This window comes from Zeus faber (genome assembly GCF_960531495.2).
Source record: "Zeus faber genome assembly, chromosome: 15".
Lineage (NCBI taxonomy): Eukaryota > Metazoa > Chordata > Actinopteri > Zeiformes > Zeidae > Zeus > Zeus faber.
In genome coordinates this window covers 25,011,728-25,039,475 of record NC_137194.1, presented here as the reverse complement: position 1 = coordinate 25,039,475, position 27,748 = coordinate 25,011,728, and the positions used below count along the sequence as shown (strand labels likewise).

The 27,748-nt window shown below is 45.0% G+C and overlaps 1 protein-coding gene across 1 annotated transcript; it reads right to left on the bottom strand.

Annotated features, from left to right (window-relative positions):
- Positions 1-1,703: 1,703 nt before the first annotated feature.
- On the bottom strand, positions 1,704-26,997 carry usp19 (ubiquitin specific peptidase 19). Its single transcript, XM_080015735.1, is given in 29 exon segments — positions 1,704-2,237; positions 3,356-3,531; positions 3,628-3,794; positions 3,896-4,048; positions 4,708-4,924; positions 5,606-5,716; positions 5,816-6,162; positions 7,039-7,182; positions 7,320-7,438; positions 7,661-7,801; positions 8,171-8,272; positions 8,455-8,565; positions 11,849-11,959; positions 12,042-12,200; positions 12,460-12,593; positions 12,966-13,080; positions 13,082-13,159; positions 13,270-13,347; positions 13,349-13,450; positions 13,452-13,510; positions 14,306-14,421; positions 14,540-14,611; positions 14,835-14,991; positions 16,461-16,854; positions 17,662-18,270; positions 18,680-18,816; positions 19,037-19,165; positions 24,987-25,400; positions 26,733-26,997. Coding segments are annotated over 28 exon segments (4,773 nt in total). The 5' UTR covers positions 25,237-25,400; positions 26,733-26,997; the 3' UTR covers positions 1,704-1,952.
- Positions 26,998-27,748: the final 751 nt, after the last annotated feature.

Genomic DNA, 27,748 nt, shown 5'->3' with positions numbered 1-27,748 from the left:
TGGACGACAATACTTGACAGCGTGGCCTCGGAGAACCATTGTATTTGACCAGTTCCTAAAATGTCTCTACAATGCACCTGCCTCTATTGGTGTTTAAAAGGGGAACATTTTTATTTGATCATTTGAAGCACAAGACAAATCTACACGGACTTGGTGATTGCATATATGTCAGTCCACACAGTACTGCAGCGTACTGAACTACGGTGAGCAGCCAAAGCAAATACAGGGGCAACTCCCTACGCAGCATTTTTAAAATTTCATAATTAAAATTTTTCTTCGAGAAAGCACTTGAATATCCCTGAGACGAACCAACACAGCACCCAACCTCCCGGAGCCCGACGGATCTCGACCCCCGCCATCTAAAAATGCCGAACCCCGTGTGGCGTTCTGGCCCAATCGCAGATCAGACACTTCCCAAATGAGAAGCTTTCGGCGCTCAAACGAAACCCCGGAGTCAGGTTTCATCTGTGACGGCTTTAAAAAATAAGTTAAATCGTGCATTTTACAATTCAAAAAAAAAAAAAAAAGGGCGTGGTGGTGGTAACCCTGAGTAGGGTCTCTTTAGGGATTTGGGGGGAAAAAAATAAAAAATAAAGATTTTGACAGGGATCAAATGGGGGGGAAACAGCGGCATCGCAATCTGGCGTCTGAAAAAATCAACGGCTGGATGTTTAAACGAGTGTCTTCACTGTAAATCTGGGTTCATTTCAGTTACCGGGCAAAAAAACGATAAAAATATAGCTTTTCAAATCAGCCCATAGACAAAAAATAACGATAAAAACAAATTTTTAGTTTTTCTTTTGTTTTGGGTGATTAGTTTAAGGAACATGTTGTAGTACATTCAGAGGTGGACGGCGTTCCCTTAATTTCCCCGGCACATTTCTCAAGCTCGTTTCGTTAAGTTTTTCCCCCCAAACAAAACTTGTCAAGTTTAAGCAATAATCACAATTCTTCCTGACAATCTCAAGTGCAAAACTGGCTATGGCTTGTTTAAAAAAATAAAAAATAAAAACCAAGGCAACTGTAAAATACTTTGAGGAGTAATTCAAATAAAACCAATAAAAAATTATCGGGGAAAAGTCATACATCAAAACAGAACACAAGACAGCGGACAACAGAACTGTTCAAAGAGACAAAACAGCGACACAGAATATCACAAGGCCGTCATTCTTATTTCTATGTGCTCTAGGAACACAACGTCAGCAACACAGAGTTGGTTGCATAAGTGATGTGTGTATAAAAATACTCTATTTTGCATTCGTCCATAAAACCCCTCTCCGCGCTGTGGGAAATCGACCACATCGAAGCGTTTGCCCGAGCCCGTTTTAAAGCCAGCTCCACGTCGTCCTGAGTCGTAAGCCTTCGCGCCATCAATGTGAGTTGACGGATATGAAATTACTGGGTAGGTGATTTAAGGCTGTGTGGAGATGATCACCGCATTTTTAAAAAGCTTTAAAAAGACGAGTGACAGAGATGCACCGACGCCGGACAGAGAATATCCCCAGTAGAAAAAGTCAAAAGTACGATTTAATTGGAGCCATGACGAGCATAATGAGTCATCCTTCTTAAAGAACCTGGACACCGTACCCGGCAGCACCGCAAGATCACTCAGAATGACATCGGTGCATCCCTGATATAGACAGGTTGATTTAAAAAATATATATAAAAAAAAAAAAAAAAGCAACCATCATCATGTTCCCCCACGTTGAGCCTCATTTTGAGAGGAGTCCACGGCGGTCGTCAGGGTTACGGTGACTACATCGGTGCGTCCTTTAAAGCGACGTTTCGAGCGCAGCGATATTCTTTCGGCAGCCGCCTGAGTTTCAAAATAGGACAGATTGGTCAACGTTGTTTCTCTGATTGTATGGCGTGCGCCGCCGTCCTTCCCCGGGGGTTCCGCCCCGGTGCGGCCACCTCCAGGATGAGATAACACCTTTATTGACACTCCCCCCTCAGCCCCAGTTGGCCTTGCACAGCAGCGGGTAAAACAGGTTGACGAGCAGAGCGAGCAGCGCCGCCAGCACAAAATATCGCACGCAGTAGTCGTCGGGATAATCCGACATCCTCGGCCCGGGCCAAGATCGGGCCCGCCCCTCGGTCCCGTCTTCGCGCTCCCCGTCCCTCCTGGCCGCCGCCCCGGGCGCCTGGCGCCGACGCAGGCCGCGGGGGAAGAGGCCACGGGGTCCCTCGTCCGGCCCCTCCTCATCTTCCTCCAGTTCCCGCCATATTAGAGAGGCCTGCGATTGGCGGAAACCTGCGTCAGCTTCTGGGAACATGTTGCAGCCTAACTTAAGATCACAGAGGCGTCCAAAAACCCTTCACCCCCCTCGGCACAGCTTCGTCGTGCACTGCGTACCGTCTAACCTCACATGAAAAAAATAAAAAATAAAATGTCGGAGACCAAATCGAAGTGCACACGGTACGTTCACGGCATGACGGCGCTCAACTGATCACAAAGACACGAACGCTTCGGTGTTTCACTACGACCGCGAATGAATTACACGTTTTGTGTTTTGTTTTTATTCGCCTAAAGCGTCCTCGATTAAAGACCCGCCAGCAGCATGCCCTCCACAGCAAATGCACCGAAAAGACATTTGGAACCTTTTACCAGCGACGTTCGACTGAATCACAAAAGGTAGACCACCCCCCCCCCACACAAACACACACTCCTGCCAACGTTCTCACATGGTCTGAAAACACTGATGGGGAAATGCTGCCAGACTGAAGCTCCACCTGCAATGTTTTATCAAAACTGGGAGAACTTGGGCTGTCGGCTTAAAAATAGACAAAACAAACAAACAAACAAACAAACAAATAAATAAATAAATAGATAAAAAATTGACATTCCTGCTCGGCAGTAAGAGGCTAAGTGCCGAGTATAAACACAGAGAGGCTGAGGTTCTGAAGTGCCAACAGGCATTTTAATAGACAGTTTGTCTGCGTAATTAAAATAAAATAAACACATTTTTAATAAATACAATAAAAATGCTAAAATTGATTCAATAATGAAGCATTAGTGGACAAGTGATTCTGACTAACTGAACAGACTGTTATTCATGGTTTGACTTATTCACAGTGCATCAACTTCATCTAGGGCTGGACGACAAATTCATTCATTTGATGAAGCTACAATGGTAAACGTGACTTCGTTTTTTAAGAAACCTGCCCCCCCCACAGAACATTTGACAATTCAGAATATGCCATGGTGGTTGGACATGGTGGACAGGGTGAACAGGGATATTTAAGCCTCATCACATCCACGCGACGGGGATGAGGCTTCAAAACAAACAAATACATAAATAAATAAATAACTTAAAAATGGACTACGGTCACTCTAGCGGTCTGGCGCCCTCACCTGGCTGGATGGGGCTCCTGCAGGGGTGGGCGACTCAGCCCCCAGGGGTCCCAGGAAGCGCGGTGGCCTCTCCACGGGGGAGTTCCGCCGGCGGTAGAAGAGGACGTAGGCGTAGCGCGTCACCACCTGGCTCTCCTCCACCATGGTCACCGTGCTATCGTCAAACAGGCGCCAGCCTGCGGAGGGTGGGGACGACAAAAGATGAGAGGATGGTCAGTTTGGGAATGATACAGTGACACACAAAAACAGGGAAACGCCTCCAATCAACTCACCGACGTCGCTCCGCTGGCTGTTCTTGTCGCTGGGCAGGCGGGCGTAGGCCGTGTAGTGGCCTCCAATCATGCCCCCATAGTGGTTGATGACAGCGTACAGGTCGTAGATGGGCGGGTGCTGCATCTCATCCTTCTGGCCGATGCAGAACTTGCTGAGGTCCAGGTTCCTGCGGAGTAGAGACGAGGAACCCGGCACGTTTTTGGTTACGAAAGGTCTCGAGGGACGAGAGGGAGAGACGAAGAATCGAGAGCCACGCCTGGCAGGTACCTGACTGGGAAGTCCACCATGTCGTTGATCTTGTCCCTCCAGATGAAGCTGCGGAAGGAGAAGCGCTTCAGCTGGATGATCAGCACGTTGGGCAGACGCCACAGCAGGAGCTGCTTGGAGGCCTCGCGGTGCTGCTGGCATTTTGGGCAGTACCTGAGTGACGGAGCGGATCCTCTTATCAATTTGAGTTGTCATATGAGTTTGTGTTTATGAGCTACATTCTCAGTCTCGACAATGGTTGGCCTGAAGTCATGTAACTATTAAAGTAATAATAGTAAATGGTCACTAGTTGTTTGCGTTCTCTTTGGGAGAATAATTTTTTTTTTTGTCCACGATGTAGAAGTCCTAAAATAAAACGACCCATTTTAATATTGTATTGCAATACATTTTAATTTGAAAAATTGTCGCAATGCAACACTCGGCACCGAAACAGGATATTACTGTATCTGCTGCTTTGTATATCAATACCATGGCAAATTATTCATATTAGTTAGGTCAGAAAAGACAACAGGGCTGCCACGATCATCAAGTTTAGTTGACAATTATCATATAAATAATTGAGGTTAATAAATAATATTTCTTTGCTCTTTTTTTGCCACTATCACACTATAATCCTATAAAAGTGTAAGAACACACATCCATATTCGCATTCCATTTGTCACAATTTCTAAACTGTAAACTGTAAACTAACACTGGCCTTAGAACTCCCCTTAGCCTAGCGTGATGGAATCCGCGGTTTCGCTAAATTATCGCAAGCAGCTCGAACACTTTGTGATCGGGCGCTTGTGTGGCGACGGGAGTCGAGCGCTCACCAGGCCTCCTCCGGCGCCAGCACCTCTGGCTTGGTGAAGAGGTTGAGGCACTGCTCCAGGGTGAAGTGCCCCGCCCGGGCCGTCTCGCTCAGGGAGCCGGGGTCCTCCTCGAACTCCAGCTCCTTGGAGCGCACCAGGACGTACTCCTTCAGCCGCTCGTTGTTCTTCCACACCAGCTCCAGCGTGGCGTCGTCGGGGAGCTCGGCCAGCGAGTCGTCTTTAAAAAAGCGAGGGTTTTAAAAAGTGTGTTACGCGCATTCGGACAACGGATCGTACGCGTCGTCGCTGAACGGCTGTGCGCATCCCCCCCCGACTTTGCTAAACTATCCAACACAACTCGGGCGGAGACACATGGCACATCACTGTAAACACGTCAGGTTGATGTCTAAACAACAGATGGGAAATAATTTGGAAAGCCAATAATAGGAGTCCTGCCAAGAAACACAAAACAAAACAGGCGTCACTTGCATCCCTTCCTCTGTCATTACACGTCAACCCTTATTGATATTCTGTCAAAGCATCTGCTTCTTTTTTGGTTTGCGAGGCTTTAATACCCGAATTAAACACAAACAGGAGTGACGCGATTAGTCACAACTGACCGCGTCTATAATTCCACCGCCAAGCGTCCTAATAGTCTCATTAACTTGAGTGATGTCAAGACGATCAGGTGTCACAGGTACAAATGAAACAAAAACAAAGCCAACACCAATTAGACTGTGAGCAGCTGGGAACATCCCAGCACGCACAGCGTTCAACATCTGAAGATCAAAACTCTTGAACTAAAAATGGTCCGAGGTGTCTTCAGAAATCCTCAAAGTTAGATCAAAGACCCTCCATGCGTTCAAAATCTTAAAAGACAACTCGATATTTGAGGACACCTGCCTTTACGACACCTCACCTCTCTCGTCCAGCCTCTGCTCCTTGTTGCTGGAGTCCAGCACAGAGATGTAGAACTGACAGGCGTGACCGGATGCTGACTCAATGGGCTGCTGGAAGCCCGTCACTGCAGCTACAACACAACAGGAAGTGAAAAATAACAAACAGAACAGTGAGTGTACACTGGACTATAAAGTACGAGGTCATAATCCAACAGGTTGCTCCCCCCCACCTTCTGGACGCACAGCCTTCTCGCAGGACGTCTCCTTTTCGGCTTGCTGGTTGAGGGAGCAGCTGGAGGCGGAGGAGGGCAGCGTGGAGAAACCCGAGTCCGCGGTCCGTGTGGTGGACAGCGAGGTCTGGGTAGAGGAGAGGGAGTTCTTCTCCCCCGAGGCCTGGGCAAACTCAGGGGGCAGGGCCGTGCTCTCTGGCTCGTCGCCGCCCGAAGTGGCGACAACGTCGCCACCCGCGGCCTCGTCTTTCTCCCCGGGAGCCGGGGGCGGCTCAGCTCTACCCTGGGAGGCATCTGGGGATGCCCTGCCCGACTGGCAGGGCGGCTGGAACACGTCGACGGAGAACCTGCAGAGAGCAGGGAGGTGATTCTTAGTACATTCAACACTCTTATTAACGATGAGAGCATTGAATTATCAATCTTCAATACTGTTGTTTAGCGTCAGTCAGCGGCACAGTGGTGCCATGACACTCTCATATCGAGACACGATTTGTGGTGGTTTCAGATCTTCATTTCTTTTTTAATTTATTAAGTAAACCAAAAATAGTCACGTAAGATAGGTCTGTCAAAGGATTAGAATTATTTGCTGTTCCACAAAATTTTGCTTAAATACAGAGGTTAAATAGAGATTCCAGAGTTACACAAAGACCTAAAATTAAGCCTGGACTCAGTGTCGCCATTTTGGTAAAAATTACATTACATTACATTTCATTTAGCAGACGCTTTTATCCAAAGCGACTTACAATTATTCAAACACTGACGGACGCAGCCATCAGGAGCAATTAGGGGTTAAGTGTCTTGCTCAAGGACACTACAGCATGCTAGCAGGAGGAGCCTGGGATCGAACCAGCAACCTTTAGATCACTAGACCACCAGCTCTACCGTCTGAGCTACCAATGAAACGTTATAGCGTCAAAATGCGTGAGTAGAAATATTTTAACATCATGTAAACTTTGTTCAGAAGATTTGGCGAGTGACGGCAAGTATCTAACATTCGTACTCAATAATCAAAAGCTTGAGAAGGCCAAACTGTTGATAGACATTCCACCCATTCCAAAGTGTGTGGAATTCAATGAATTAAAATTGCAGCTGAGCTTTCAATACATTTACAAAAGAAAAACATTTAACCTTTTAAATGAATGTCATGGGTTGACAGCCCTGGAATACAAACACAACGTGTGAAACCTGTAACAAGCTATGGGGAAAGCAGCTTCCTGGTGTACCTGGAGTAGCCTTCCAGCAGCTGGGTGAGCCGCGCGTAGGTGAGCCGAGACTCCGGCACGCTGACGAGGAAGGGCAGGCCCATGTTCTCCATGTTAGGCCGACAGACCCCCATGTGGTTGGGCCAGTGGCTCCTCTGACAGGCTCTGGCGGAGCAGGGGGAGAAGCCGAACAAAAAATAAAAATAAATACAAATAAATAAATAACTTTTCGGAAGGTTTGTTAAAAAACGGTACAGAGTTCACGGTTTATGAGTTAACGGTTAAAGACAGGTTGAACTCACTGGTTGCAGTAGCCCACGCGGTAGCAGCGCGTGCAGCGCTTCAGCTTGTCTTCCTCCGAGACGGGGGGTTTGAGGCAAGCAGCGCACTTTGAGATGGGAATACTGGGAACCTGGAGCCTCTGGAAACACACCGCAACCGCAGAGAAACAGGACGAGGGAAGCGTATGAGAGCGATTTAACTTACATTACCCTGATGCAAACACTTATGGCGTCGATGGGCTAAAAGGTTAAATTCTCGAGGAAAGGAACCAGATAACAACCAAAGATTGAACCTTGGAAGAACAACATGATGTGAACATGTATAACGCTGAGCGACGTTAGGGATCCCCACAGGGCCCTACCTGCTGGACTCTGAGCAGCACCACCCTTTCCTTGGCCAGATCCTTGGACAGCACCTCAAAGCAGAGCAGCATGTCAGCGGCGGTGACCTTGTCCAGCGAGTGGGAGGGCAGGAAGATGCGGTTGAATCGGCTCTTCACCACCTGGGGAAAGGCAGGAGGGGAAAAGAAAGTGAAATTTGATGACGTTATGGTATCGCCTGAAAGGAGGTCGGTATCGCGATTGGAGATTTGCTAGTGAATTTTAAATCAAGTTCAACAATCAAATGAGGTTAAAAACACTGAACCACACAGTCTTGAAAAGAATATTGACAGAGACTGCGAGACCGTTGTGTGTCACAACAGAAGCATATAATCTTATTGAAATTAATGAATGTTAATATTTCATTAATACTCAACCCTACTTCAACTAATCCTCCCATTATGGAAACAACTTTTTTTTGCAAATATTTGAATCCAAACACATGTAACGTGAAAGCTTATTGTGTGTGCAGATATCCAAGCGGACTTTACCTCAAACAGCCTGAGGTTATCTGGTTTGATCCTCACACTCCTAGAAATGGACTCAAGGACCTCTGCGGTGCTGGAGTGCTCCTTGCTGACACTCACCAAGAACTGAACACACACACACACACACACACACACACACACACACACACACACACACACACACACACACACACACACACACACACACACACACACACACACACACACACACACACACACACACACACACACTTAAGTTTTTTTTACATAGGCAGAAGTGAAGTTGATCGTTTGGTCTTTGTTCTCACCTTGATGGGTTTTTTGTGAGGTTCTTTAGCAAGGTAGAAGACGGTGAGCACCTTCTGTTTCTGAGGCAATGGCACAGGCAGGTAGAGGAAGGGGTCAAAGGTGATGGAGACCTGGAAAGGGTCAAAAGGACAAGAGATCAACTGATCTGCACACAAGAGGAAACAAGGAGGTAACATCAGATTCAAACGTCATCCTTTATACCTTATTGTATAAATTTTTTTTTTTTTTTATATATTTCATTTATTGTACAGCTGTGGTCTGTCGTTAATTTTAAGGCTAAGGATGTATATACACTACTCACAAAAAGTTAGGGATATTCGGCTTTCGGGTGAAATTTCTGGATGAACCTAAAATGCACTATAACCTTTACAGGTGAACTTAATTTGACCTTCTCTAAACTTTTGAATGCACATGTCCAACTGTTCAATGTTTCAGTACTTTTTGCACAACTTGCTGTTCTCTAACAAGGAGCTGAACGGCAAAATTCACAACAGGTGTTGGATCCATGAATCGACCAATACATTTCCTGGTTCAATTAGAATTGGTATTTAAACAGTCCTCTTCATCATGCTGTTCACATTTTGACATCATGAGACCAAGACGACACCTAACAACTGATCAACAGTACCTCACCACTGCGAGGCTTCAAACAGGATGTTCTCAGTGGGAAGTGGCCACTGAGCTTAGAGTGTCACAGAGTGTCATCAGCAGGTTGCAACAGAGATACAGAGAGACTGGAAGAGTCACAGAAAGGCATAGAAGTGGACGTCCTTTGGCCACATCCCACACTGATGAGCGCTTCATTGTGAATAGTGCCCCGTGGAACCGGATGATGAATGCCACTCAACTCTAGGCACATTTTAGGGAGGTGAGAGGCACCCAAGTGTCACGTCAGACCATTCAAAACCATTTACATCAGCGTGCTCTGCGTGCTAGACGACCTGCAAGGGTACCTGACCACACCACCAGGCACAGGCATCATCGTCTTGCATGGGCCAGGGAGCCTTTACACTGGACAAGGGACCAGTGGCCTCAGTGCTGTTCTCTGATGAAAGTTGATTGACGTTGAGCAGAAATGATGGCCGCCAACGACGTTGGACACGTCAAGGAGAGCACTATGCATCAGCCACTGTTGTCACCAGATGAGCCTTTGGTGGTGGTGGTGTTACAGTGTGGGCAGGTGTGTCTAGTAAATACAGAACTGCCCTACACTTTGTGAATGGTAGAGTGACAAGCCCATACTACCTGAATAACATCATTAATCCAGTCATTGTGCCCCTGCCTGAACAACACAGGCCTCATTTCATCTTCATGGACGACAATGTTCCAGCTCATTGAGGTCACATCATTAGGGAACGGCTGCTGGAGACTGACCTCAAATGGAGTGGCCTACACTTTCTCCAGACCTGAATCTATGGGATCAGCTGAGTCGCTGTGCAGAGGCTCGTAACTCTGTACTCCAGAACCTCAATGACCTGAGGGCCGCCCTTCAAGAAGAGTGGGGGTCCATGCCTCAGCAGACAATAAGTCGACTTGTGAACAGCATGAGACGTCGTTGTCAAGCTGTAATTGATGCTCAAGGGCACATGACAAGTTATTGAGACATTGACATTTTTTGTTGTGGTAAACCCACCACTGTTGTTGGTTTTTGTTTCAATAAATTGTTTGAGATGAGGAAATAACCATTGCATACTTTTGCTTAAATGCCCTACTTTCATGATATAATATCACTGTAGCGTGAACTTTTTACATTTTCCATAAATGTCACCCGAAAGACAAATATCCCTAACCTTTTGTGAGTAGTGTATTGATAGCTTGTAAGTATTGATCATTTTTGCCATCTTATTGGTTATTTTGATTGGTTGATTGCTGCAACAAATAAATTACCCTTCAGGGATAATAGAAGTACATATCTATCGATCAAAGTCAGTGGTTCTCAAAACTTTTCAAATATTTTTTTTCCAGGCAAGATCCCCCTGACCAGCACAAAACATCTCCGGTTAAAACAAAAAGAAAAATGCGATAAAGAGGTACAATACAGAGCTAAGCCATCAGTGTCTGATTTATTAAACAATAGCCTTAAAAACACTGAAATAATGAAATATAATATCCACACTGGTATATATTTTTCGTATTTAATTTTTTTGCTGGTGATGTGTGACATGAAATATAAACACAATAATGCAGCGTTCAACAGCTTTTGCAGCGCTCTTCACTTCGCTTTGCGCAGCGCGTGTGGGGGGAGACAGTCCTTTAAACATACAGGCCTTTACTTTGGTGTGTGCGGCCGATTATTATTAATTATTTTTATGCTGAGTACTTGTGATTTGATCTTCAGATAACGTTCAATTGATAATATACGCACACAATACATGTATGGGTAAGAGCATGACAGGAAGTGTCTTGGTTACGCACCGTGCTTTATCTAATTGTAATTATTATATTTATTCAATGAGTAACCTGACCACAATAAAATACATGTAAAATAAAAACATTTGATTTGATTTATGAAGGGGGCATGAAGACTAGGAGACCGCGGGTGCTATTTGGTGGAGGCAGAGGTGAGCAAGCAGAGCGACGCAAAAGAAAAAATAATCATAATAATAATAAAAATAAATCACAGAGGCCCCATTCCACTGGCCCCTAGTTTCTAGTAGGGATGTTAACGACACAGTTTCACCACAAACTGTAAGGTTATTTTCCAAGATAGACCTATTTATTTCCCACACTTGATCATCGTCGTTTCAACAGACCGTGTCTGTGCTGTCCTTTCAGCACCACAGCCCTATACGGAATACAGTGGTACCTCGACTTACAACTGTAATTCATTCTATAAGAACGGTCGTATGTTAAAACAGTCGTACGTCGAAGCAATTTTTCCCATATAAATTATGAAAGCATGAAGGGTGAAAATAGACAAAACACACAGCATAAACACAGTAAATATGAAAAAAATATCGATAAGCCACGAACTACGTGCACACACGATGTAGGTCGCCCGCTGACTGACTGCTGACTGCCCGCCGACGCGCCAACTGCAAAATCCACGGTCGTATCTTGGAGCAGTCGGTCGCAAGTCGATAGAAATTTTCGCAACTATCGCTACTAGTATCTTGGATTAGTCGTAAGTAGATGCAGTCATAAGTCAAGGTACCACTGTATAAGAATACTGAATATGAAACGTGGTTTATCAAACTTACATTTAGGTTTTTTTATTTAATTTATTATAGTATAATCCTTTTAGGAATTATGCATGACTGATATTTTTGTTCGTTAACATTTAAAAAAAATCTCACATACTCCCTGTAATACTCCAAAGTACCCCCTAGAGGTACACATACTCCCATTTGAGAAACACTAAGTAATCAACCATTTTGTTTGTGCTTAAAATACCTTGGAGCAGATGGGGCAAACGAGCTTGGACTTGAACTGGCCCTGGAACAGATCCACAATGAAGGAATCATTCCTCATCTTGTGTCTCTGCCACGCCTCCTCCGCCACGACCTGGACACAGACAGGGATCATGGCATTTCTAGCCATATCGATAAGATAGAATTAGACTAACGGGATTTCTAAAGTTGAGTACCTCATCCAGGCGGCCGTCCGAGTCCACGGTTTCCGTGTAGGGCTTGTTCTGGATGCGGTTCAAGTCCTCGTGGAGCCCGTCCAGCAGGAAGGCCATGAACTCCTGGGCATCATGCTGGGCATAACCGGTGAACTGACTGGCTTTACTGGCCACGATGGCCTGTGGATGGGATGGAGGGATGGGAAGGAGAGGGAAAGATGAGCGAGAATGGGAGAAACAGAGACTGAAAAACCTCATAGGTAAGATAGAGAGAGCGACAAATCGTGTGAAACGAACAAAAATGATAGCATCCAGCATCTCAAAAGCTGGTTGATCCCGTCTGCGGCCTCGCAGTGAGCTAGCAGTTAGTGTGTAGCCTGTGGCTATCTTTGTCAAATGATTCAATACACTTTCTCTCCACACAAAACCCAAAAGGTACCTTGAGTCTGGAGGGTTGGAAGGCGTGGTGTGTTCCTTTCCAAAGGGCCCTCAGCAGCACCGCAAAACCGATAGCCAGCCTGCCGCCCGTGCCCAGAGGGTTGGTACAGTTGATCTCTGCCTCAAAGGCTCGATCTGCATGAACAAAGGAAGGAATGCCCGAGGCTGCTGAAATGATATGATATGAATAGAGAGCTACGTAGAAAAATTCCAACTCATGATTGACACTTGAGTGGAGCGGCATAAGAGAAGTCTAGTGTAGTCGTAGCCATCTTGAAATTATTAAAAACACTTCAGCTGTGGAAAAGCCATCTCCATGTTAACAACATAATAAGACAAAGCCTTGTCCAAGAAAGTGTTAAAACTTCAGAGATTTGGGTTACAACATGAATTAAAAGTAGTCATAGCTGCACAAGTAAAAAATGCCCCGAAGTAAAAAATGCAAAAATCATTGCGACACAATAAACAAGGCCGCATATAAAACCGATTCAACTGGCCACCACTGACCGTGGAAGTAGTCCCTGAGTTCTCGGGTGTTGGACAGGGATTGGATGACGCTGTTCATGAAGCAGGTGTTGCCCAGGTTGACCAGGCCTGTGAATCCCGGCAGGCACACCTTCTTTTTCCTCCTCCTCCTCGTGCCGCTCGTTGCTGACAGGCGGTGCGTGGGTCATGGGCTGCACCATGCAGGTGGGTTTGGGCTGAGTCAAGGGGGGGGCGGGGTATATTTGTCACATCGGGCAGAGTCTGAACGCCATTCATATATTAGGCAACACATTGGTTTTTCCTTTCCCCGTTCCCGGCAACTCACCGCGGTGAGAGCCAGCTCGGGCTTGGAGATGGGGACGTGCTCCGAGACGGCGCGGAGGCCCACCGTATCCAGACCCCCCGTCCTCCACCCGGGAGGAGGACTTTGGGGCCTTCGGCTTCTCCTCGCCGGCACGGGGGGGCTCCTCCTTGGCTGGGAGGTTGTGCTGGCTGCTGCCCGGCGGGGCTCTTGTCCATGGAGGCAGGGCTAGAGGGCACAGCAACCTTGGCGCCACCCACTGCACCTTAAACAGAGGAGGATGAAGCTTGTGGTTAGAGGTCAGGCGTCAGCAGCAGGAGGCCGGATGAGACGGGAAGAATATGAAGGCTCCGTATAATGAAAAACTTTGATGGGAATGAATGGTGGCATTTTTGAATAAAAGCAATTGTAGCACGCCAAAACCCTAGTTTCTGCTCAAATGAAGGAGTGAAATTGCTCATAAGGGCTGGAAAATCACTAAAGGTAGTTGGCCTATACACCCTTCTATGCCGATCATCAAGTCGACCAACTGATTGTTATTACATTTTTCCAGAGCAGTGAAAAAGTAAACAGACTATGGATGGAGACGGGTCTTGAAGGATAGCGTTTGAGGTCGAACACGGGGCTGGTACCACAGACTGTGCGTGGGGAGTGGTGGATCTCGTTACTGGATGAGTTGCAGGGCTCAAATTCTTGTCTCGAGAGCGACCTGCAATCAGCACATTTGTCTGAGACGTGCACGCAACGTCTGCGTGCAAATAAATAAGCGCAAATCAGTGGAGGCTGGATCTGAACAATGAGATCAGACTCGGGACACCGACTGTAATTTGCTTGAAGAACACTGAGACAGGAAAGGAAGCCAATAATGACCCACTGCAAATGTCAGCCTGTAAGAAGGAGCAACGTGTGGTATGGATGTATCTATATTTATTTTAAGATCCTGTGCATGTGAGGCTAATGAGGGCAGGGGGGGATGAGTGATGGAGGGTGTGTGTATGACATCCACATTTTAGGCCCGCAATAAACACACAATTGAAAAAGTAGAAACCAGGCAGCAGACCTTGTTTGGAGGGGGCTTCCAGGCCCCCCCAGCGCTGGCTGTGTCTCTTCTTCAGGGTGATGTCCAGACGGAAGGACGTGAAGGAGTAGCTACACAGCTCAGGTTGGATCAGATTCCTGAAACACGGGAACCGTGTCTTTTAATCCTCCCGAGGAGTCCACCATCAGGATTCCAGATGCAAAGAAAAACAAGAAAGAAACACTACCCTGCGATGATAACGCCAAAGTGTCTCACCTGAGTTTGACTTGCCACTTGAAGACTGTGTTTGGTCCGCAGTCTGCGTGGAGCCGCAGAAAGTTAGCGTCACTGGAAGAGTATAAAAAATAAAAAAAATTATATATATTCACACACACACACACACACACACACACACACACACACACACACACACACACACACACACACACACACACACACACACACACACACACACACACACACACACACACACACACACACACACACACACCATTATCTGACTTCTCACATGAAAGGAGTTCCTGTGTCAGCGGAACACCCACACGGCTACCTGGTCTGAAAAATGAGGGTGAAGTCCTGTTCCCTGAAGATAACTCTGGCGGTGTCCCTGCAGATCCCTTTCATGTAGACGTTCACCACCATCAGGTCCGTGCCCTTCTCGTAGGAATCGTTCTTCACAAACTGCAGGTTGACCATGGGTTCTGGGGCTGAGGGGCGCAACAACAAAGGTCACATTAGAGCGTCCAAAGTCACGCTAAAAACGTATCAATTCAACAATATACAGAGCGAGATAACAACCGCAAATATATGAGTGTGCTCTGATGAAGGACAACCCTGGTAACAATATTAACGTTCCCTTACAAATGTCATCAAATCTGCGACGGATTGGGCACTCTGAAACCACACTCATTTTTCAGAATTTGGCCACGCCCCCTCCTTACCGCTACTCCTCTGAATTTCTCTTAATTGTGCAGTGGGATAAGTGAGGCTCAAACCAGGAGGGCAAAGTATTCTACTAAGAATACCACTTACATGCAAAACAAGGGTTAGAAAATTACCCATTTTATTTCAATCAACAGACCAGCCTTCACCCAAGGCCTGGCATCTTTTGCACTCTTAATGAAATTACACCAAATGCCACACAGGAAGGATAGCAAGCAAAACAAGACCATCACCAACGGCTGATTGGCTGTCCAGGTCGACATGGGACAGTGCGATCGTATCCACTCGGACGCAGCATGGCTAGGAACAGTATTCGCGCCAGATGGAAGTTGAAAAGTAACATGCATTGGATATTGGTCCAACAAATAAATAAGGGCATCTGTCTGTTAGAATATTTGCAGTACAAAGTAAACATCCAACACCAAGATCATGTCAGACATGTCGGATACGCAAGAAAGGCAACGTGACTTTCAGCTTTTTTTGACATAAATCACTTGCTCCAATAATTCTAAAATGACGACACGTTCGATGATCGTCCCCGTTTGTCATGCGCTGCATCTTGGATTTCCTCAATGTCATGCACTCTGCCATTTACAAATACAATGGAAATATTCTGTGCAGATAAAGTCCTTTGTATGCAATACACCCAGTCACAGTCATGGTGCCCTGAAGTCCATGGTTTCATAGTCAAATAGCGTTTCCCGCACCCAGAAACCTACAACACAACTTCAATCAGAAGTAAATCTTGTGTGGAAAGCTTTTTGTTGAAACAGATTTACTAAGAATTTGTTTGCGATAGAAACACAGTTATACCAACTGGGAGATTAGAAAATCGACCTTGTTAAATCACTACGGCTTAAATAAGGTAAATACATATATCAAATATTTTGCCCGAAAAAGTGTGTTGAAGTTATTGCGATTAACGATTACATATTTTTATAATACAATATTCCATAATATATGTATGTGCATAATATGTTGTCTACCTATTGCAGATTAACCCATTTATTGGCATTGGAACAAACATTTGGGTAGACTGTTCATTCGCCTCAACTCAACTGATAGAAACCTAACTCGCATTCTATTTATTGTGGCAGGAAACAAATGACTGTGCAATCCAACCATTTTACAATTAACCTCATTGTGATCAGTCGATGATGTCATTATTGTGACAGCTCTATGGCCAATGAATGAATGAATGAATGAATGAATAAATGCCACCACCACCACCAACCTTCTTCGGGCGTCATTTGCTGTAGCGGTTCCTCTTTTGACTGGTCCCTTTTCTCCTCCTCCCCGCTGCTGCCGGGCCCTTGGGCCACAGGGCTCGGGTGGGGCTGCTTCAGGGCCAGACCGCTTAGCGGCAATGAGCCGGTCTCCCCCGAACCGGACGGAGGCTGAGTCAGAGCTCCCGTTCCCCCCTCCACAGTATTGTTCTCCGCCTCTGCGCTAGTCCTCTCTGGGTGGGACTCTGCCAGCCTCTCCGCAGGGGCCGAACTTGTTCCCTTTCCTGAGTTAACATGTTTGGTTTGGACGCTAAAACCATCAGGGGTTGCTGGTTTGCTTCTGTCTGCTGTGGTCCCAGGCTTGTGTTCTCTCTCCAAGGACTGTTGCGACTTCTCCTCTACCTGAATCAAGGAAATATATGCCTGTTAAGAGGATTTATTTTTTTAACATTAGCTGAAATAAATCCTTTTAACATTAGCTGAAACACACAAAGTAAGCATGAATAAGCCTGGACCAGGGATGCTTAGTGCTCTATCATGGACAACCATCTTATTGACTGGGAAAAAAAAGAAATTGTGTTGTGGGAAAAATGTTTAAATAGTTTGATACCAGTAAGAATTGTTTTTTTCAGAAATACTATGTTAGGTTATGAATTTAAAAATAAAAAGCAATCTTTCTTGCTTCAAAATGTGGTACTGTGTGCCACAGAATATTCAAATGAAAAGATTATGCGTTTGTGATCTGTGCATATAATGCCTCATATTTAACAGCAAAGGTGCTTTGTAGGCTCCGATCATTGATTTTGTTATTATTTCAGCCATTAGGGCTGGGTAAAAAATTAATAAATACTTAAACGCTCAAATCCAATTATATTGTTTTGATTTATGAACTGAAAATTTGAAAAATTATACTTGTTTGGAAGTTATTCAACCTGAAAATGCAATGAATTTCACCAGTAACAGATGAATTGAAATATTGAATTTCCTGTATAAGTATAATTTAAATACTTTTGTAATGCATGTCATGGCATACTGAAAAGTTGGTCGAAATTGTCACTCTCTATAAATGTCAAAATATTGATATAGAATCATATCTAGTAGCCATCTCATGAATATCTGATTGAATCGGTGAGGTTGAGCTCATCATCTGACAGACTCAAAGCTCCTTTCTCCTGAACCACGGGGGGGGGGGGGGGGGGGGGATCTCACCTGAGTGTTTTTGATCTGGGTGTGGCTGGCAGCAGGTGAGGCAGCTCCACCAGGTTGACACCCCTGACCGTCGACCTGCCTCTCTACTGTGTTATCTGCACTTTTGGGTTGTGTGGGCGGGCTCCAACCGACATGCGTATTTCCATTGGCCGCTAGAGCCTCGGTCGAGTGAATATCCCCGTCTGGTGCAGACGCAGTGGCGTCCCCGGGGCCCCTGGGGGTCCGGGCGGTGCCGCGCATGGCGCTGGCCTCCAGAGGCGGTTGGTCTGCTCTGGTCACGTCCGCGGGCCTGCAGCTGACAGCGGCCATATTGGCCATCGTTTTAGCATCTCCCGCGCCGCAGTCCCTGGCGGTCAAAGATTTGTCGGCCACAGATTTGTTTTTTGCGGAGCGTTTGAGGCTTCGCTCAGCCTTGCCGCCGCCACGCCTGGACTCCGCGTGTGCAGGCGAGGGAAGCTGAGCTGCCGGTTGGGACTGCGAGGACAGCTTGGGTTTCTCCGCCAACTCCAATTCAGAGGATTCCACCTCCCTGTGTTTCACAGGCAGATTGGACTGCTGCTTGCGGGGCTTGGTCTCCATGGCGACTGGCACTTTCTCCTTCTTATTAGACTGTGGCAAAGACAGGAAACACAAGATAGTCAGAGGCAACAACCGGAAGGTCTGGTCACTCAAACAAGTGATACAACTTGCATCCAATTATTTGACCAAAAAAAACTAAGTGAAATTTCCTTTTTTGGGGGGTTATTTCTGGGTGCAGCAGCTAAAGACAAAAACTGCCTGTGATGAATAAAGCGCAAGTAACTCCATCTAAGGAATGGAATCAACTAAAACATAAACAACCACTATGCTTCAACATTTAGGTATTTAGAAATTTTTAACCAAAGTGTTTCACACCAAGTACATCAAGCACTACACCAAAAGGCCACAATGATCCGCCACAGGGGGAAAATCTTTTTAAGGCACAGGAGACCATGGCAGAGGTTTGAGAGAGAGTGTGACAGGAATGTGAAAGACTCACCATGAGCGAAGGCCAGATGTGGAAGGGAATCTTCTTGTGCATGGTGAGCAGCAGGAACCCTGCCTTCTCCTTGTACTGGACCCTGCTGCACGAGGCCTCAATCTCCTCCTGCAAACGACAGCTCCACTGGCGGCCATCTGCGCGCACACACACGCACACACACACACACACACACACACACACACACACACACACACACACACACACACACACACACACACACACACACACACACACACACACACACACACACACACACACACACACACGATCCAAACTCAATTTAAAAGACTTCGTACAGTCGGACTAAACTTTGGCTGTTTTTAATCTTCTCGCTGTATTGCAACCTGGAGTTACCTGGAAAGTGAGCTTCGCAGTGTGTGTCTGTGAAGGTTGTGTTGACGTCCTCGATCCTCTGCACCCCGGCTCCGCAGCGCAGCCTCACTATGACCTCGTTGGCATTCTGCTTCCAGTCCACAAACACATCTAAAAACACGCAGAGAAGAGCAGGCCATCAGACGCAGGGGCAAAACCCGGGAAGCCGCAACGCCGGAATCTGAAAACCGCGTAAGCCGGGGGGGCCGGCGGACATTCGTTTCTCTGCTGAAATGTAAAGATCAAATGACACGACGGCACTCAATACGGTCTAAAAATACAGAAGAGCAGAAAGTAACCTACGACGAGCGGTGACAAACATATCACGCACACACACACAGTTAAGTTGGTCAGGACAAAACTCTCTCCAGGCGTAGACAGTATACAGGCAAAATAAAACAACTCAGCAAATCACAAGGGACCATTAAATTAAATTGTGCAGTGCGCACACATGCATGGGCACACGCACACACAAAAAATTGCATAAACACCCTCTACAAAAACAAGTTAAAGGAGGATGATGAAAAGTACCTTTACTCATGACCTCAACGTAAGGACAGACGACCAGCGTCAGATCCCCTGCAGGCACGGAGCTGCTACGAACAGAGCTTGTCTACTGCCATTCTCTGATTTCGAGAAAGAACAGCAGCCTTTGCTTTGCCACCCTCTCTTCTTCACTCCCTCTCTCCCTCTCTCTCGCTCTTTCCTCGTCTCACCCTCTCGTGCCTGTGAAAGGTCGTAACCAACACCCAACACCATGCAGCCGGAGGGAGTTATATTTCCAGGACTGCCATGATGTACTTTCCTCATATCAAGTGCAAAATATGGCTGAATTCATAATGCCATGACTCGTAGGAAAAAAACGTAATACATTTGATCTTCATAACCAGCAGCTCGTGTTTTAATATTCAAATAACCTGACTAACTTGTGAATTTGTGCAGGATGTTTTCTTAAAAGCACTAGCTTTCCATAAGCATCTTCATGCTTTCGTGAGAGAACATTCTCCGATAGGGCTGGACACTTTGTGGCTAGCGCTAGAGCGCACGTTCAGTCATGTTCTACATTAGGAAGCTGAAAAAGGCATCTAGATAACACCTTCCCTGTCAGAAATCACAAGCCGTTGGGAGATGGTTTTTGAACCAAGGTAGGGTGGAAAACATTTCAACCCCAAATCCATCAGAGTTGATCGGAGTTCAACCTTGGCAATGCTATTTCCGGCCAGTAGAGGAGGCAGTGACTTGCAAAGTAACGTCATGCAACAGGAATTCTGGCTAGAAACATTATCAACCTGGAAGGATTCCAATAGGTACTGTAACTGAATGTCAACTAAAGGGTAACTGAGCCACTGACCCATATTGACTACTACTGACCCATATTGTGATCAAGCAGGTAGCGGCATTGCTTTTAACACCTAGAACAGTCTATGAAGTTCATAAAAGTGCATTACATTACTGTAATGCAGCTATAAAGACAACATTTAACCATTTTGCATTATACAGTATTATATCAACATATTGCCCAGTACTTATATAATAGTCAGTAGAAATGAACCCAATAAAGATCCTTATGGGATACCTTCCCAATAGGGGTGCACTCATTTATCGGCTGTACATCGGTATCGAACGAGAGAGATAGATGGATAGATATAAACTACTCACAAAAATATTATATATTATATATATATTATATCATGAAAGTAGGACATTTTTCCTCATCTCAAACAATTTATTGAAACAAAAGCCAACAACAGTGGTGGGTATACTACAACAAAAAATGTCAACGTCTCAATAACTTGTCATGTGCCCTTGAGCATCAAGTACAGCTTGACAAGGACGCCTCATGCTGTTCACAAGTTGATTTATTGTCTGCTGGGGCATGGCACCCTACTCTTCTTGAAGGGCGGCCTTCAGGTCATTGAGGTTCTGGGGTCCAGAGTTACGAGCCTCTACACGGCGACTCAGCTGATCCCATAGGTTTTCTATGGGATTCAGGTCTGGAGAAAGTGCAGGCCACTCCATTTAAGGTGCCCCAGTCTCCAGCAGCCGTTCCCTAATGATGCGACCTCGAGGAGCTGGAGCATCGTCGTCCATGAAGATGAAATGAGGCCTGTGTTGTTCATGCAGGGGCACAATGACTGGATTAATGATGTTATTCAGGTAGTATGGGCTTGTCACTGTACCATTCACAAAGTGTAGGGCAGTTCTGTATTGACTAGACACACCTGCCCACACTGTAACACCACCACCACCAAAGGCTCTTCTGGTGACAACAGAGGCTGATGCATAGTGCTCTCCTTGACGTCTCCAACATCGTTGGCGGCCATCATTTCTGCTCAACGTCAATCGACTTTCATCAGCGAACAGCACTGAGGCCACTGGTGCCTCGTCCAGCATAAATGCTTCCTGGCCCATGCAAGACGATGATGGCTGTGCCTGGTGGTGTGGTCAGGTACCCTTGCAGGTCGTCTAGCACACAGACCACGCTGATGTAAACGGTTTCGAATGGTCTGACGTGACACTTGGGTGCCTCTCACCTCCCTTAAATGTGCCTGGAGTTGAGTGGCACTCATCATCCGGTTCCACGGGGCACTATTCACAATGAAGCGGTCATCAGTGTGGGATGTGGCCAAAGGACGTCCACTTCTATGCCTTTCTGTGACTCTTCCAGTCTCTCTGTATCTCTGTTGCAACCTGCTGATGACACTCTGTGACACTCTAAGCTCAGTGGCTACTTCCCTCTGAGAACATCCTGTTTGAAGCCTCGCAGTGGTGAGGTACTGTTGATCAACTGTTAGATGTCGTCTTGGTCTCATGATGTCAAAACGTGAACAGCATGATGAAGAGGACTGTTTAAATACCAATTGTAATTGAACCAGGAAATGTATTGGTCGATTCATGGATCAAACACCTGTTGTGAATTTTGCCGTTCAGCTCCTTGTTAGAGAACAGCAAGTTGTGCAAAAAGTACTGAAACATTGAACAGTTGGACATGTGCATTCAAAAGTTTAGAGAAGATCAAATTAAGTTCATCTGTAAAGGTTATAGTGCATTTTAGGTTCATCCAGAAATTTCACCCGAAAGCCAAATATCCCTAACTTTTTGCGAGTATTGTATATATTTTTTTATTTTAAATCATCTGTGCGAGGGAACGACACCATCTGCAATCGATTAACTCGTGAACTCGTTCTCTGGTATCACGTTAGAAGACGTGGAGACGGCTTAAGCGCTCAAAGCAGGAAGTGATGCTGCGTTCACAGGAACTCGGAAAACTGTTATTCATGCCGGTAACCCCAAATCTTTTAAAAGAAAGAGGATTAATACCAACTATCCATGAAGAAACTGCAGACATGCTGTGTGTGTCTTTAAAAAAAAAATTCAGTAAAATAATTTAAGCAAAGTTTTCAGTGGATGGACTAGAGGCTGTGGCGCATGGTCCACTGTGCGTTTCTTTAAACAAAATCAATAAAAATTGATTATTTTTTATTGTAGATGTATTTCTTTATTTTATTAATATTATTTTCCGACATTTACATGAAACAAAATATTGCCTGTGTGGTAGACACGGCATGGGGCCATTGTTTCTTATCTAAAACTGACCATGTCATCCAAAACAAGGGCTGAGGCAGGTGACCAGATCCAGACCCAGATCACGGTGGCTTGAAAAATATATATGCACACACACAAAAGCAGAACCTGCGAGGGGAAACTTGGTGACACACACAAGATCAAACTCCAAACAATAAACCATGTCTGGTTCTTCAAGCTCTCGTTCACTGGAAGTCCTCCTTTGCTCACTGTGCGTGAGACAAAGGGAATCAAATCAAACAACTCTTTTGACCGAGTGAATCGTCAAGAACCGAGTCTCAAAAAAAAAAAAAAAAAAAAGAGTCAAACTCTTCATCACGAGTGGAGCTCCACTGTGGCAGCGATAGAAACAGTTTGCACAATGTTAGAATATTTTCAGGCAATAGATAAATAATCGATCTCCCCACTTCCCATTTAACCTTACCATGCCGCGTTACGCCCCGGTGGATAATAAAGCACCGCTCAGTGAGCATCGTATTAGTGGACGTTGAGTGAGGGCAGAACAACAGGTAGTATTTTTTTCATTTTGTTTGTTTTTTTGTGTAGATTCAGCTGGCATTTCGTACCTGCGTATTTTGACTAAAAATTGTGTAGTTGTTACACAAAATGCATGCAGGCTGTCAGATCTGAAGATTTTTTCCTTTATAAATCAAGACTCGATAGCCTAACAGTGGCATAGCTGTCAGTGCTGAAAAAACAAAATGTTTAAATCAAAAGTCGAACGGAAACCTTAAAATCTAAAGTCATATCGAATCACGGATTTGGAGAATCGTGACACCCCTACTTGCCAAGATTTACAGTATCACATGGCAAAATAAATAAACAGACAAAGAAGAAAACAAAACAATTGAGTTGTCAATGGGTAGACAGACCTGTTCTGAGTCATGTAAAGTGTTGACATTTGTTGGCATTGTAATCATTTGATGAAAACAAAAAAAGTTTCCAGATATCATACTACGAGCACACAAACGATAAATAAATATATTTTAGCTATGCTTTGTTGTTTACACATTACAGACCCAATGTCAACAAAAAATGACTTCATAAAAGTTTATAGTGTGTGTGTGTGTGTGTGTGTGTGTGTGTGTGTGTGTGTGTGTGTGTGTGTGTGTGTGTGTGTGTGTGTGTGTGAGATTTAGCACCAGAATTTAGTCAAGGGCTTCAGGTCACAGACTGCTGCCTGCATCAGCACTTCTACCTCCAGAAACAAACTACAGTTAGATAAATCCATCAATAACAAAGCGCTCGAAGTCAGAACTGGTGACACAACTCTCGATACTGAAACATAACAGCAATGCAACCAACGTAAGGTACTTTTATGTGTCCGGACTTTTGTGTGCTAAGGCAAAGACACACCTTTACTCAGACACACACTGGCCTTAAGCAAACCGATAGGTGGGGATCATACTAAATAATATATCTGTATGATATTCAGTATCAACACTGGTTCAGGTGTGCCAGCAGAGTTGTGGATGGGGGTTGTAATAGAGAAAATAACTTTCATTTTGTGCGAAACGGACAGCTCTCCTCTGAAATGGCCAACTACCACAAGGTAATTCAAGAGTGAAAATAAATTTCAAAATGGTGTATTGGCATTGCAAATGAAAAAATGGAATTCAACAATGCCAAATTATAATATGAAAAAAGGAAATGAGATGATGTAATAAAGAAAATAAATCAAATCAAAATATAGTCCAAGTCAAAGCACTAGCCTGGATGGTGAGGTCCAAAAGACGGGTGAGTACAGGAGAGATGGAAAATAGAACATATTACATATTTTTATATATGTTGCTCACTCAGTGTTCATCCCCCAAAGTGATTCAACTCTATTAATGACATTTCTAAAAATAGGCCAAAATCATTTGCCAGCTACACTACACAATGTACTTACTATCTGTCATGAAGCGTGAACGCATGAAGACATGAAGCGTGGTTTAACAGTGCTTCCCCTGAAGCACTAGCACAAAGGGGGCAACCCATTTGCAATTTAGATGGATAAAATAATGTATGAGATTTAAAATGAAGCCACCAAATTAATTCACTCAACATAAATTTTGAGTCTCGGGAACAAAAGTTATGCTAATAAACAAATGCCGACTTGCATTATGATCCATATCCTGATTGCACTTTTAAACAAGCATGTAACAGCAGGATTTACTATGCAGCCCAATTATCTCATGAAAACCTATTTGGCAGTCATTTTTAAATAATCGTAAATCAGCATAAAGATTTGCGCGTGATTGCAATTGAATTATAATTAAACGTAACATTAAAAAATAAAACAAAGTTCCTGGTTGCAACTACTACTGTAACCTTTCAGAAGGTTCTTCACATTCGTAATACTGACCTTTCTTTGCCTCAGCGATAGCCGCAGCCGCAGCCCCAGCCCCAGCCCCAGCAACAGCCGCAGCAGCGGCCGCCGCTGCTGCTGCTCTTTTCACCTCTCTGCTCTCCTGGTTGGCTCGGTCCTTCTGCTTCTTCTTGCTGGTGCTGGAGGACAGCTCTGCGCTGTGCTCCCCAGCTCTCTGGTGGTGGGAACCACCACCACGGCCCACTGTCTTGCTACCAGCCACGCTGCTGCCACTACTGCTGGCCATCTTCAGATACTTGGCACTCACAGGCTGGCTGTCGCTGGAGTCACTTCCGCTGCTGGGGTCTGGATCGGAGGTGTGCCTCTTTCTGCCTGGCCCAGCTATCTTGGCGGCGTTGTGGGTCTGTACTCTCCCAGAACAGAATCACGATGGCTGAGGGGGAAGGGGACCTGAGGCAGTGGGCAAAGGAGCAATCCAAAGATTAAATGGTGGAATAATAGTTTTGATAGTTCTGATTGTTTATGGAAACAAACTCTTTGTGGAGCCTAACAATGGCAATGACAATTCAAGAGAGAGAGAGAGAGAGTGAATGAATGCTTCTATTATATATGTAAATAGTCTTTGTAAATGAAGGTAAAGGTGGACCAGTGAGTAAATGACTATCTGGGATTGTTTGGTGCCACAATACTGTTGGCATTACAGTAACTGTTTATCATATTTTATCTAATTGAATACTCAAAGTAAATAGGAGCACAGGCAGTTGGCCGTGCAATATAGCTGGCCAGAATATAGGTGGCTAGAACGCGAAGCAGTGGCGCTTCCTCTTTCTGTACTGGTAAACTTGCTTGGCAAGTTCACGAGTCTCGCGTCACTATCCAGAAAGAAACACACCCCAAACACACCGATCCCAATCCAAATTAACTGAGCAGATCGCTATCATCCTACAATCAAGTTTCCGCCTAAATTGAAGGGGAATTTTAAGCCAGTGTGGGGATGTCACAGAGCCTAGAATACAAAATAAGTTGCGTTGAAGAAAATCAATTTATATATATTCCAATGTCTAATGTGTGTTCGTCAGGTGGCTGTCCCTACACCATAAAAATATACACTCAGTGTGCACTTTTTTTAGGTAAACCTGTACAATCCAATACACCAGCTCAGCCATATATTCCACTTTCATGAAGTTTATAATGTTCAGTTTTTGTTGACATTTAGTAAGAAATATGTAAATTCAATTATATTTTTTATGATACAGGTCATAGTTTAAATGTGGTGCTGTACTGAACTACGTTATATTGAGAGGTGTTTCAAATGTGTTTGTCCTCCCTTTTGACATACATGAGGGGGACAGAATATTACAAACACCTCTGAACACCACCAAATATGACCTCGATGCTAAAACACATCACTTAAGTGTACACCTCTTCTATGGCCTTAAAAAAAAACCTTAAACATTAGAGGCAACATAAAGCAGAACACACGGCTGAGCTGGTGTATTGGATTACATTGTATTGGCGATAAGTCGTCAACTAACATGTCATGATGGTGACAACCCGCTGTCTCGCTTGTTTCTACTCTTCTCCTCCAGCGGCGCGCGGTCCAGATAACTGGATCGAAAAGCTCTCCGGCGCTTAGCGCTCGCTAGCTTGTTGCTAATGTCATTAGCGCGCACACGACACAGTTGTCTGACGTTAAACTGGCGAATTAAAACACTTTTGACACTCGGACCATCCGCGTTTAAACGACGCCGCTGACAGCCGACGCTCCACGCGGGCACTCACGAGGCTCGCTTCGCCGAATCGTCGGATCCCGGGCTCGGCGCACAATGGCCGGCGAGTGCCGTCTGCGCCCCCGCTGCTTCAGCTCCGCCGCGGCCGAGGGCCGCTCCAAACCCTGCGGTGTTTCTGGAATATTCTGTCCTTTAGCCCGGACCCATTATTGTGAAATTACAGCATGTATGTATATGTATGTGAGCTTTGGCGAATAGGAGGCGGGTGGTGCAGGTTATCCTTCGGCCTTTCGGTGTCATTCGCCCGGTGAGATGACTCGCACTTTGTTTGCTAACAAATAACTGCCTGGGTAGTGACGCGGGACCCGCGAACGATTCGTTCTTAGCGAACGAATCTTCACAAATGACTCGGGAGTCGTTACACTTTTACATCGGCAGTTACATCTACTGTATGTAGTTTGACTACTACACACATAAAGCTAGATAAACCCCACCAAGGAGTAAGTCGCATTATAGTATTCATTCTATTTTAGTAAAGGAGAATTGAGCTCCTAATGAGAAGAGAGGGGATAGAAGATAAGATATCCTTTAAAATAGTCATATACATAGGCATATTCCCTCTATCTATTCCATTTTATTTATTTTTATTTTTATTGTATTTTATTCTATATATTTTTATTTTATTCTATAAGTATTCAACTTACTGTATTACGTTTTCGGAGTCAGTTAGTCGGCCTATAGAAATATATATATATATATATATATATATATATATATTTTCCTAGGACATATTGTGTTATCACCGGGTGCGTTGCATTACATTTCACGGCATATATGTATGAAAGTTTGTATATGTATGTGACAAATAAAAAATCTTGAATCTTGAAAATAAATATTTTTGAGGGAAGAAAAATGGGCCAAATATTTTCTGGGCTCTGCAGTTTGCATTCTTCCGCCGAACCACCGGTAAATACCTTCGATAGAACTGAATGATTCCCGTGAGGATTCCCCTCTAAAGCCGGAGCCAAACAGACTCTTCCGACTCTCGCTCGCCGCGCGTCAATAGGT